Raw genomic sequence first — 12,413 nt, forward strand, 5'->3', positions numbered from 1 at the left:
ATTCAATCCTAGGTCCTAGGAATAAGAGGAGATCTTACTCCTCTGAGGTTCATGTAGACGTGTGCGCGCGCCTGCACTGTCACACACCTCTCACACACAAATTATAAAAACAGGAACAAACGTCTTCAAAAAGTTCTGTATTGAGTCATAGGCCAAATCATAAGAAATGCATAATAAAGTTGAGATACATGCAGAAGGAGCCAAGCAACTACAGTCTTTGTGTCTAAATTAGCGTGAACGTCAAAGGCCACCTAAGGCTCACTCTTAGGCACTTGGGAAAGGCTGAACAGAAGGCAGACGCCACAGTGCTTTAGAGTCTGGCTTTGAGGAGTGAGTCTTGCCAATGCCTGTAGCTGAAGCGCTGATTTAAGAGGAATCCGGAACAAGCCTGTGTCCCTGTGATGGAGATATTTAAACAAGCCATCTTGAAAATGTTAAAAAATTAAAATTGTAGAAAGTCGAACCATAGGTGCCATGTTTTGCCTGAAGTGGTAAAAATACCATCTGCCTCGGTCTTTCAGCAGCATCTTATTTCAAGGAGCAGTAGGCTCAGCTACAGGCATACGCTCGGCTCCAGATGGGGAAATACACAGACGCTTGTAGCTGTTTTTCTAGGCAAGAGTAGTCAACATAGTCGTTTTCTTTTGGACGTGGATATTAGTTGCCATAGCAAACCACGCATGCGCGTGGTCTGAGGGACTTCTGCACCAGTCCTGGCGCACGCTCGGGAATGCCCGCGGTTCGGTAGGTGGCGCTCTTCCTTCCAGCACGCAGCAGGTTCAGCAGTGCTTGGGACCGAGTAGTCTGACAGCTTACATGCCCAGGGTCACTGCCCCGGGGTGGTCACTGACCGTCCCACAACACTGTACAAGCGCAGATCTTGGCTCTAGCTGCTTGGTCATGATCTACTTCTAGTTAAGTACGGTGCAGCTTACAAACCCTGTTCTGCACTCAACTCGCAAGCAGTGTTTCCACTCTCGAACTGCCTCCCTTGCCTGGCTACCTAAGGAGGGAGGGAGAGTCAGCTTGTTGAGTGTTTTGATACCTTAAGAAAAACGATACCACAGCAGCATAAAGCATTCAGGATCCACTGTAACCAGAACCCAGTTAAAAAGCGACTCAAAGCCAGGTGTGGTGGCACATGGAAGGCTGAGGCAGGAGGATGAGGAATGTTCGGTCAGTTTGCGTTACACAGTGAAGTCCTGTTATAAAACTAAATACATACTCAAACAAAAAAGAAAAAGAGACTTAGTATCTTGGCCGGCGAGTGTGAAGGGCATCCTGGAAGTCAATTTAAAACCATCATCGTTTCCAGGCCTCCCTTCCACCCCACTCACCTCAGAGTGACAGAATTTGAGTGATGGGCATAAAGCTAGCACGGACAGCTGAAATAACTGTTTATGGTTTTCTGAAATTGATCTTTTTCCCCCCTTGGCTAAAATTAGGTTCTTAGGAATGAAGAAAATTTCAGAAACAAATGAATTTCACCACAATATTCTGAAATGGCTGTTTAGTTCTTCAAGTACCGTCTTACCGATAACCCTATGAGGGGAACCGTAAGCCACCAGCCATGCTGCCCGCAATGGCTAGAGTGAGCAGCGAGCATTAGCAGCGAGCCACAAAGAAGTACAGGGAGGCCGAGACTTGACACCCCAAGACTGTGTCCCCCACCCCACAGTGCCCTGCACATGCCACACCTGCTAACATCTCTAGCCCTATACAGAAGGACATAATCATCTTTTCTCTCCCCAAAATACTTGGGCTTAAATTTGTGTCAGGGTTATGAGATCTGGTTCATTACTGTACTCTATCCGGACCAACTGTGCTTTGCCTTTAATTGTCAGAAGATAACTGGAATTTCGGGGAGGGGGGCAGGGTGGGACTTTCTGTCTACTGAGAAACACAGTGACTGCGACAATCAGGGGATAGGCAGTATTCTACTGTCAGTGTGCTCTGAAACTCTGGACCTGCCAATTGTGGGTTCCAGCCTTCTTCTTACGTCACACTGGTACTCAGCGCACACACACTCAAGCACTGGGAGAGCCTAGGCAGGGGTGTGGATGCACCTGTGAGTGAGGTCAGGTGGGCTCCTTCCTTCCTTCCTATTTTGAGACAGGGTCTCAAAGGGAGCTCAGGCCTAAACCCTCTACCCTCCTGCCTCAGTTCTCAAGTGCTGAAATTACAGGCAACCAACTTCTGTAATTCACCGCCTGGCTCTAGCCCAGTTTCCAATAGCAATCTCGCCTGCTGTCAAAGTATTCTTTGATGAGAAATTCTAGAAAGTCTTTAGGTCACAGACAAGTGTCAGTACTGGGCGGCCATTTCCCCCTTACCTTCTGACTCACACTTGCTTTCCACACCATGCAGTGACCCCTCCTGCCCACCCCCCCCCCCCCCCGTCCTTTATCCTCGAGCTGCTTTGCTCTGCTGACAGCTGCTGCTCCCTGACTTCTGCATCTGACCAGAGATGGGAAGCTCTGAGCCAGCTTTCTCCTGCAATTTACTCCCTCCCAACTTACTGCAAGTGTCCTCTGTTTTCTCTATGGGTTCCACATTCACTCAGTCTTAAGCACCAAGCTTTAGGCACCAATTACAAAGGCCAAACATTAATCAACCAACCAACAAACATACAAACCCCCAAACCGAATGAAAACCAGCACTGGCCCTGCCCTCAAAGAGCTCACAGTCCATGCTCTTGTTACGGGTCACTGTGGAACATCAGAGAAGACAAAATGAGGGATGTACAGTGCCTAAGAGGTTGAGGGAAAAAGCTAATATGCTGCACAAATGCAGAAGCCTCCCTACCAGCGATGATCCTAAATTTACATTATATGAGGGACAGAGGAGCCAGAAAGGGGGAGCCATATATCTTCCAAGTAGAGCAGACAGCAGGAGTCAAGACACAGAAAACTAAGTCAGGCCTGTAGATGTGTGCCTGATTCCCTGCTACTTGGGAGGCAGAGGCAAAAACATTGCAAGCTCAAGGGCTGCTTGGGTTAGTAATACAAGGTCAGGGCCAGTCAGGGTCATAGTGAGACTGTCTAAAATAAAATAAAATAAAATAAAATAGAGGGGCTGGAGATAGAGCTAAGTGGTAGAGTGCTTGCCTAGTGTGCAATGCCCAGGAACAAAACAGTATAAAACAAAAAAGACATAGAGAACTGAAACAGTATGCAGAAGTTATCTGGTGGCACTGGGGGACAAAAGGCGAAGGTGCAGAGGTGGGGTTCCACAAGCCCCAAATGCCAGCCCAGCAGGCTCTGACTGCCTTGCAGACAACGTGGAAATAGCAGGGGTTTGAAGCAGCAGACTGAAACCGTGGCACTGGAGGTTTAAATGTTCTACCTGGCAATGGGTCAACGGTGACGAGAGAGTCAGGGAAACCAGGTGGCAGGCTTTTCAGAGGCTCAGCTGAAGAGATATGGGCCAGGCAAAGGGACCATCGCAGGGAAGAGGCAGGGTATGACAAAGTGTGGGATTTAAAACTGGTATGATCTGGTAATAGAACACAGTAATGTGGGTGCAGTTTCTCACATGGTTGACTTCTGATAGGGTGGCAGTGCCAGCAACAGGACAGAATCAGTAAAGTGGACCAAGGTACACCACCAAGCCTGAGCTAGATGCTGCTGAGAACCACGGGCCCTGGGTAGAGTGCCTTAGCAACGGAGGCTCGCTGAGAACTTTTAACAAGTGGATGGCTTCGAGGTGAAGTCAAGGGTTATTTGGGAACTCAATCCTTACACTCAACCTTGCTGTGAACTTGAAACAGCTCTAAGAAGCAAAGCCATGAAATAATAAAACCAGAGGTGCTAAACAGGGCTGCTGATGGGGGAAGGCCCAAGAAGACATGTCTAGAGCCATGAGGAGGCTCAGCCTTACACTCAGGACATGACAAGAGGGAGCTAAGACACATGCCATTGATGAGTCACATATGGAAACTAGCTCTTGGCTGGTCTTCTTAGAGGAGGCGGAGGCTGGTGTGACAGAGCAAGAACATGAGTTGGAGCAAAGCATGGAGGCACAGATGTGTGCCTCTGGGCTACCAGGGGAGTGCAAAGGCCACTCAGCCCCAGAAAACTGAGATACTTCGGTTGTCCCGAAGGGAGCAGAGCTGCTGGGCACAGACTCCTTCCTACGTTCTCCGTGGTAAGCTGTGCTCACCCTCCAGACGCCCTGACTGTCACACAAGTCAGATGGCTGGCAAGCTCCTTTCGCCACTCACCTGCAAAAGGTTCCATTCCTAAATGTGTCCACAGGCCACACTGTGCCAAGATATAGTGTGCCACAGGGCTATTCAATTATTTATTCAAAAGTTTCTGAAAATAAGATTTTTATTGCATGTGGATGTATGTATGCATTGTGCATTCCTGGTGGCCCTGAAGGTCAGAAGAGGGCTTCAGGTCCCCTGGGACTAGTTACAGACAGGGCTGCCATGTGGGTGCTGGTTATCAAACTCAAGTCCTTTGCAAGAGCAACAAGTGCTCTTGACTACTGAGCCCACCCTCCAGTCTCGCACAGTTTTAGTGCTTTTTTTTTTTTTTTTTTTCATGAGATAAGATCTCTCTACATAGCCCTGGCTGTCCTGGAACTCACTATGTAGACCAGGCAGGCCTTGAACTCATAGAGATCAGTCTGCCTTTGCCTCCCAAATGCTGGGATCAAAGGCATGCCTCACTATACCCCATACAATTTTACTTCTAATTTAATTAAAAAAAATTCTTGAGGCAAGCTCTTATGTACCCCAGGCTGGCCTCGAGCTCATTATGTAGTAGCCCAAGATGATTCTGAAAACTCATGGTCCTCTGCTTCCACATGCCAAGAGCTGGGATTGCAGGCATGTGCCACACCATGCTTGGGTTCATGTGGCACTGGGAAAAGAACCCAGGACACTGCACATGCCCAGTAAGCCCTCTCCTGAGTTACAGATCCATATCTATTTTAATTATACTGAATGTAGCATGCATGTGTGTGTGTGTGTGTATGCTGAATATCATCGTTGTACCCTCTTAACTGAAAATTAAAAAATCTTCTATTGATTATAATTGTGTGTAGGTGAATGATGTGATGGTCTGTGTGCATACACATGTGAAGGTCGGAGGACAAATTTTGGGAAGTGTCTCTCACTCCTTCCACTGTGTAGTCCGGGGACTGAACTCAGGTTTTCAGACTTGCAAGACAAACATTTTTACCCACTGAGTTACCTGACTGGGCCAAATGTTTTTAAAATTCAATTTTTTTTTTTTTTTGAGATGGGGCCTTATGAAGTGTTAGCCTCAAATTCCTGATATGCTTCTGCCTCTCCTTCCAAGTGCTGGGTCACAATCGGCTGCTCTAGTGCTTACCGCAGCCAGTTTTAACCAAGGAGGTAAGTAAGTAAAAATCACCCAGGAGGCTGTCAAACACCATGTCTGGCCTGCCCAGCTCTCTCTGTAAGAGGGTAGGATACACAGCCACGCCCGGCTTCCCCATAGGTGCTGATGATTTGGACTTGGGTCCTCTTAATTTCACAGCAAGTCTCTGCCCTGCTGAACCCCTGCCCCAGCCACTGCCTGCTCTTAACAATATGCTTGCTGTTGAATGGCTTGGCTATGAAGGCCGCAGTCAGCCATGTCCAGATTGTGCAAAATGGAGGACAGCCTTCCTCGGTAGGGCTTCCTCTTCTCTGCCTGACCTTATCTGGAGAGCCTCTAGGTACATGATCTTGCTTGGAGGATGACCCTGCACAGAGCTACATGACTCAACACAGGAGTCCTAAGAATCCTAAGAACATTTATTTATTTATTTATTTATTTATTTTCCGAGACAGGGTTTCTCTGTGCAATACCACTGGCCATCCTAGACTTACTGTGTAGACCAGGCTGGGCTTGAACTCACAGAGCTCAGCCTGCCTCTGCCTCCCTGAGTGCTGGGACTAAAGGTGTGCGCCATCATGCCCTGCCCTCCTAAGAACCTTTATATACCTCGTCCCTAAAGCAATAAAATCAGCTGCTTCTCTGAAGCTGATCCTGGAAGTCTTGTCTGTTGTACTCATGGCTGTCTGAGCCCCATCTGTCACTTCTGAACCCTTTGTCCTTGTGGTCACTGGCCAATGACCCCAGGTTGGGGGGGGGCGCGGAAGGGAGGACCACAGTTTGCCAGTGACTTTATGACTTACATAATGCTCATAATGGCTCATAGTTCTAGAGGCTGGAAAATACAAGCCTTACGTGTGAGCCTGATCAGAGCCTTTCTACCACATCGTAATGGCGTGCTCTGTTGTGTGAGCTTTCACAAGGCCCTCAGGTTGTGTGGGAAGTTGTGCTCATAGAGGCTCCTGCTGTAGACGCTTTGCTGTTGCTGTGGTTTGAATGTGCCCCCGGGAGTCCATGTGCTGGCAACTCAGCTCCTCAGTTGATATATATGCTGATGTTTTTTGGAGGTGAACCGTTAGGGTACAGTCAGGACTAGGCGAGGCTGTGAAGGCAGCTGCCTACCCCCACCCATGTGATGTGTTAGAAGACACCTGCTTCCTCTAACCACATGATGTCCTCCATCTTTCAAGAGGCGCTTCTTGCCTTCTACCCTGTGGTCTCTGGGGAGCTGACTCGGGTCATCAGGCTTAGCTGCGAGCTGCTTGGCAGTGAGCATCTTTACCTGCTGACGCATCTTGCTGGGCCTCAGCATTTTATTCCTAGTATCTAACACACTGTATAGAATAAATACACACATTGTTGAATGAATCTTATTTTTATCTGCTAATGTCAATCTTTCATGCTTCTTTTTAACTTGTTTATTTAAATTAAAAACTTTATATATTATTTTTTATGTGTGTAGGTGTTTTGGTGGCATGTATGTTTGTGTACTATGTATGTAAGAGGGTGCTGGATTCTCTGGGGCTGGAGTTACAGATGGCTGTGAGCCATGATGTGGGTGCTGGCAAGCAAATCCATTTTATTTATTTACTTACTTATTGGTTGATTGATTGATTTAGACAGGGTCTCACTATGTAGCCCTGGTTAGCCTGGCAGTTTCTCTGTAGATTAGGGTGGCCTCAACTTAGAGAGATATGACTGCTTTTACCTCCAGAGTGCTATGACTAAAAGTTCGTGCCACCAGCCAGACATGGTGGCGCACGCCTTAAATCCCAGCATGCAGGAGGCAGAGGCAGGCAGATTGCTGTGAGTTTGAGACCAGCCTCGTCTACAAAGTGAGTCCAGAACAGTCAAGGCTACACAGAGAAAAACCTGTCTGGGGGAAAAAAAAAAAAAAGGTCTGTGCCACCAAGCCCAGCCACAATGAGCCCCAATGTTTCTCTTTTGACCTTTCAAATATAAAAAGTGACCAAACTGTTTAATATGCATGTAATCTACCCACCTTAGTGTAGTTGAGCTGTCCTTTTTCTTGAGCCTAAAATAGAAAAGAGGAAATTAATTTGTTAGTTCTGTTTTATTTTTTGTTGTTTCCTTTAGCAATTATCTAGTGTTTTGCTTCTTTTTTGTTTTTTGTTTTTGTTTTTGACACAGGATTTCTACGTGTAGCCTTGGCTGTCCTGGACTTGCTTTGTAGACCAGGCTGGCCTCAAACTCACAGTGATCCACCTGCCTCTGCCTCCTGAGTGCTGGGATTACAGGTGTATCCCAACTGTGTTCTGCTTCTTAAGGAATAAAACTCATGGGGCTGGAAAGACAGTTCAGTGGTTAAGAGCATACACTGTTCTTCCAGAGTATACAAGTTTGGTTCCTAGCATCCATGTTCGCTAGTCTGCAAGCACCTAGAACTGCAGCTCCGGGGCAGCTGATGCTTCTAGTCTCAGGAGCCACCAGCACGCACATGTACACACCTCCCCTCAAATACACACATTTAAAAAAATAACAGAAACATTAAAAAAGAATAAAGTTCGATTCTTTTCCTCCACACCCCTTCTTTTATTTAACATATATTGAACCAGTATGAATTCATATAGCCAGTGATATCTCTTTCTGTACATAGATGTACACCTGAAGTTCTTTCAACTTTTGTTTGAAATTCATACACATACATAAACACACATGCACATATCACACGCATGTATGTATGTGCATACAGCAGACACACATAGAGATAACTGGAGAGTTGGGGAAAGAGAAGAAAAGATATTGTATATATGGTCAAACTTGTTTCAAAAAAAAAAAACAAAAAAAAAAAACAACTCAGAATCTTCAGTCTGTTCTTGAACTGTTTATACGTATGGCAGTTTTGCCTCAGCATGTGTCTGTGTACCACATGCATCCCTGGTACCCTTCCAGAGAATGTTGGATCCCCTAGGACTTAACTTAAGATGGTGTGGACCCCCATGTGCGTGCTGGAAATCAAGCCTGGTTTGTCTGTAAGAGCAGCCAATGCTCTAACCGCTGAGCCATCTTCCCCCTCCCCCACTGTTCCCGAGAGCTCTTTAGGGATCTAGGATTTCCAACAGACTGAGAAGTTTGAGTTTACTACTGAGATCCACTGTATCAATGATAATATGGGTCTATTCTTGAAGATATTTAAAAACCAGGTTATTCTCTGCTCAGATACTTTATTTGTATCTGTTTGTTCATGGGAATCTTTTCTACAATAAAATAATATCCATCCTGAAAACCTTTCTGAGCTGGATGTAGTGGCACACATCTTTAATCCATCCATCTATTGTGAATTCCAGGATAACCAGAGCTACATAGTGAGACCCTGTCTTAAAACAAAACAAAAAAACTCCACAAAAACAAACAGACAGGAAGCTGGGTGGTGGTGGCACACGCCTTTAATCCCAGACTTGGGAGGCGGAGGTAGGCGTATTGCTGTAAGTTCGAGGCAAGCCTGATCTACAAAGTTAGTCCAGGACAGCCAAGGCTACACAGAGAAACCTTGTTTCGAAAAAACAACAACAACAACAACAACAAAACCCCAAAACAAACAGACAGGGGGAAAAAAAAAGAGGGGGGAGAAAGAAAGAAAGAAAAGAAAAAGAAAACCCATTGTTCCCAAACTCCCACAGGAGTGGTGGAGAAGCCTGGCCAGCCATTCGTTCTAATATTGTACAAATATGCCTTGACTCTATGAATGACTCCTGGATGGCTTGTCAACATCTCAGCAATAGCACTTTTGATCCATAATCGGTCCTTTTCTTTTTTGAGACAAGGTGTTGATGTGTAGTCCAGGCTGGCCTTGAACTTGTAATCCTCCTGCGTTAGCCTTCTAAGGCAATAATCTGTCTGTGCTAGGACTGCCAGCCATGTGCCATGACGTCTGGCTTCCACACTTTAAGTACTTCAACCCCAAAATGCTGGGATCACAGTGACCACCACCATGCCTGACCCAGCTGCCTCCTGAGTTCATTTCAGACTGACTTTCCCACCTTCCCACTGTCCATCTTGTTCTCGCTGACTGCTATGAATTGCTCAGGCACACACAGAACTTTCTTTTTCTTAGGGACAGTGTCTCATATAATCCAGGCTGGCCTCAAACCTGTTGGTAGCTGAGAAGGGCCTCAAACTCTTGACTCCTTGGTCTGTACCTTCCAGGGGCTGGAATTATAGGTGCGTGGCACCATGCATGGCAGATATTTTCCAAACTGTGCACAAACTGCATGGCGTGTCCAGCAAGTTCCTATTGTCAAAGCACCCCTCCCCTGCTGTTTCCTGCTCTAAGCACCTCTTCTTCTTGCTTGCTCTGGGCAGTCTCATTCTCACCGGTTAACACGCTATGTTCCAAGTGTGGTGAGTGGCTCTTGCTGAGGTGAGAAAGCTGAAGAACTCCTTGCCTTTGGGTCGCAAGGCAGAGCTGGTCTCCCCCAGACTTGGTTTACAGACCAGTTATGGCAGAGTCTTAGCACTGTGAAGCACTTGTGGTGGACACATGCTATTTTCAAACCTTGAACTCTCATTTTACTTTGTATTTCTAGCGTGCTCTACTCCCACCCTCTACCCCTACCCCTGTTTTTCACCCAGTAGATATGTCTATACTGGCCAGTGTGCTCTGACCCAGACCTCTTTTTAATCTTCCTGCCTCAGTCTCCTGAGTATTGGGATTATAGGCATGTGTCAACACACTTGGTCTGAATATCCTTTTTATTTGGTCTCCACAAACTTTTTTTGGGGGGAAGGGGGACTTTGAGACAGGGTCTCTCTGTGTAGCCATGGTTGTCCTGAACTCACTTTGTAGACCAGACTGGCCTCGAACTCACAGATCCACCTGTCTCTGCCTCCCAAGTGTTGGGATTAAAAGTGTGTACTGCCACCATCTGCTCAACAAACATTTTAGCTCTGTGAAACTATTTCACCTTAGATTATGTAGCTTATACGTAAAAGGATCATTTATTTCAGAAAACAAATATAGTAAATATTTAAACATTTAGATGTAAAAATACATATTATATTTTAAGTTAATACATAATACGTATATATATATACATGCATTATATATAAAAGAAGGACTAGACACAGACAAAGGTATTTTTATAAAAAGTTCTACAATTTATATTCCTATGTAATATAGAATTTATATTCCTATAAATTCTGGTGAGAGTTGGAAACAAAGAGCTCAGTCTACTATCTTGCTGTGCACTGATGCTTGTCCATTTAGCTTGCAAACACTCAAGGAGCAACTGCTGCTGGCAAAGCTGAGAACTCCGCCCCACTGGCTCATACATGTGGGAACCACAAGTGTTGTTTTAGACAGGCTTCACAGAGGTCTCTAGAACTTACGCTCTACAAGGGCCAGGGAGCGCTCCTTCTTGCTCAGTGGATTAGTGTCAGAGTGAGTGAGTGAGTGGATGAATGAACGGAGAGGTGAATGTTTTCTAGTTCTATTTAACTGTGTTGCTGGGTACTGTCTAGTCAAGAGGCTGAAGTAGTTTACTGTCTCTAGGAAAGCTGGATGAACTAATATGCAGCTAACAAGGAGTCTTTACTGACGCGTTACAAATAAGTGTGTGTTTGTGTGAACATGTGAGTCCATGTGGCCATCCGCACACACGTGGAGGTTAGAGCAAATACAGGGTGCCCTTCTCCATTGCTCTCCACCTTATTTATTGCCTTGAATCAGGGTCTCTCACTCAGCCGGATGCTCTCCTTTTTGGCTAGGCTAGTTCTACAGTGAGCTCTTGGGACCCACCTGTCTGCCCTGGAATGCTGGGCTTATAGGCACATGCAGCCATGCCAGACTTTTTTGTGTGTCTGCCTGGTATTTGAACTCAGGTCCTCAGACTCTTATGCTTGTAGACCAAGTGCTCTTATTCACCGAGCCATCTTACTAGCTCCAAATAAGTTCCACCCATATTGTCCAATGTCAATAATTACTTACAGGTAATAACAGTGAATTTAAACTGCCAACTTCACAAAACAACCTCAAAGGGTTTGTTAAAGCAGAACAAGGACAGGACAGGAGAGGGAATGATCTAGCAGTGTTAACAAAGGACTTTCAGTCTGGGATGGTGAAGTGGGTCAGGTGTCAGGGGCACTTAGTGTCAAGCCTGATGACTTGAGTTGGTCCCCAAGGCCCATACGGTAGAAAGCAAGAACTGAGTCCTACAAGCTGTCCTTTGACTTCCACTTGTGTGCTGTGCTGACTCATGTATGGTGTACACACACACACACACACACACACACACACACACACACACACACACACACTACACAAATGTAATCATAAAGAAGTGCTTCCCGTTTGAAAGCAGCGTATTAAAGAAGTACAAAGAGGAGCCAATGAGATGGCGCAGTGAGGGAAGATACTTGTTGTCAGGCCTGGTTCGGTCTCCAGAAGCCACATGCCAAAGGGAGGAAATCGACTCCCAAAAATCAGAAGAGACTGGGGATAGTAACATGGCTCACTGAGTAAAGACACTTGTCACTGAGCTTGGTGACCAGGGTTTGATCCCTCAAACCCACACGGTGAAGAGAGAACCAACTCCATCAAGTTGTCTCCTGACAGCCACGGGAGCATACACATGAAACAAACAACAAACAAATGGCAGCAAAGTAACTAGTGTGGACTGAGGTGACCAGCAGAGCCTCCGACATGCACCCACCAAGCCCCAGGTAGGAGACTTTGTTTCCTGAGGACAGGAAGTGCTCTCCGATCTTAATTGTGATCACCCCAGAAGACCTGTGACCTCTTTGGAAGATGGACATATTGGGAGACAGAAAATAAGGTTTCTAGGCCATTCCTGGATTGAAAACAATTTCAGATGGCTTTAAAAATATAGACTTACATTTTGGTTTCTTTGTTTATGAACAACACTGGACCAGGGTGGTGAGATGGCTCAGTGGGTAAGGGTGCTTGCAGCCAAGCCTGATGACCTGCACCAGGAATGGTGGAACAAGAGGGCCAACTACCACAAGCTGTTCTCTGACCACCGATACACGTGTACACTTGTGCACGCGCGCGCACACACACACACGCACACACACTCTGGGCTG

General features: G+C 46.2%; 1 protein-coding gene across 1 annotated transcript in view; it reads right to left on the minus strand.

Annotated features, from left to right (window-relative positions):
• Positions 1–12,413, minus strand: part of Pdss2 (decaprenyl diphosphate synthase subunit 2) — a 242,005-nt gene that overhangs the window by 25,616 nt on the left and 203,976 nt on the right. The window contains exon 7 of the mRNA XM_051164164.1: positions 7,354–7,386. Within this exon, the coding sequence (XP_051020121.1) occupies positions 7,354–7,386 (33 nt within the window). The remainder of the gene's footprint in view (positions 1–7,353; positions 7,387–12,413) is intronic.

The sequence above is a fragment of the Acomys russatus genome, chromosome 21 (genome assembly GCF_903995435.1).
Source record: "Acomys russatus chromosome 21, mAcoRus1.1, whole genome shotgun sequence".
Lineage (NCBI taxonomy): Eukaryota > Metazoa > Chordata > Mammalia > Rodentia > Muridae > Acomys > Acomys russatus.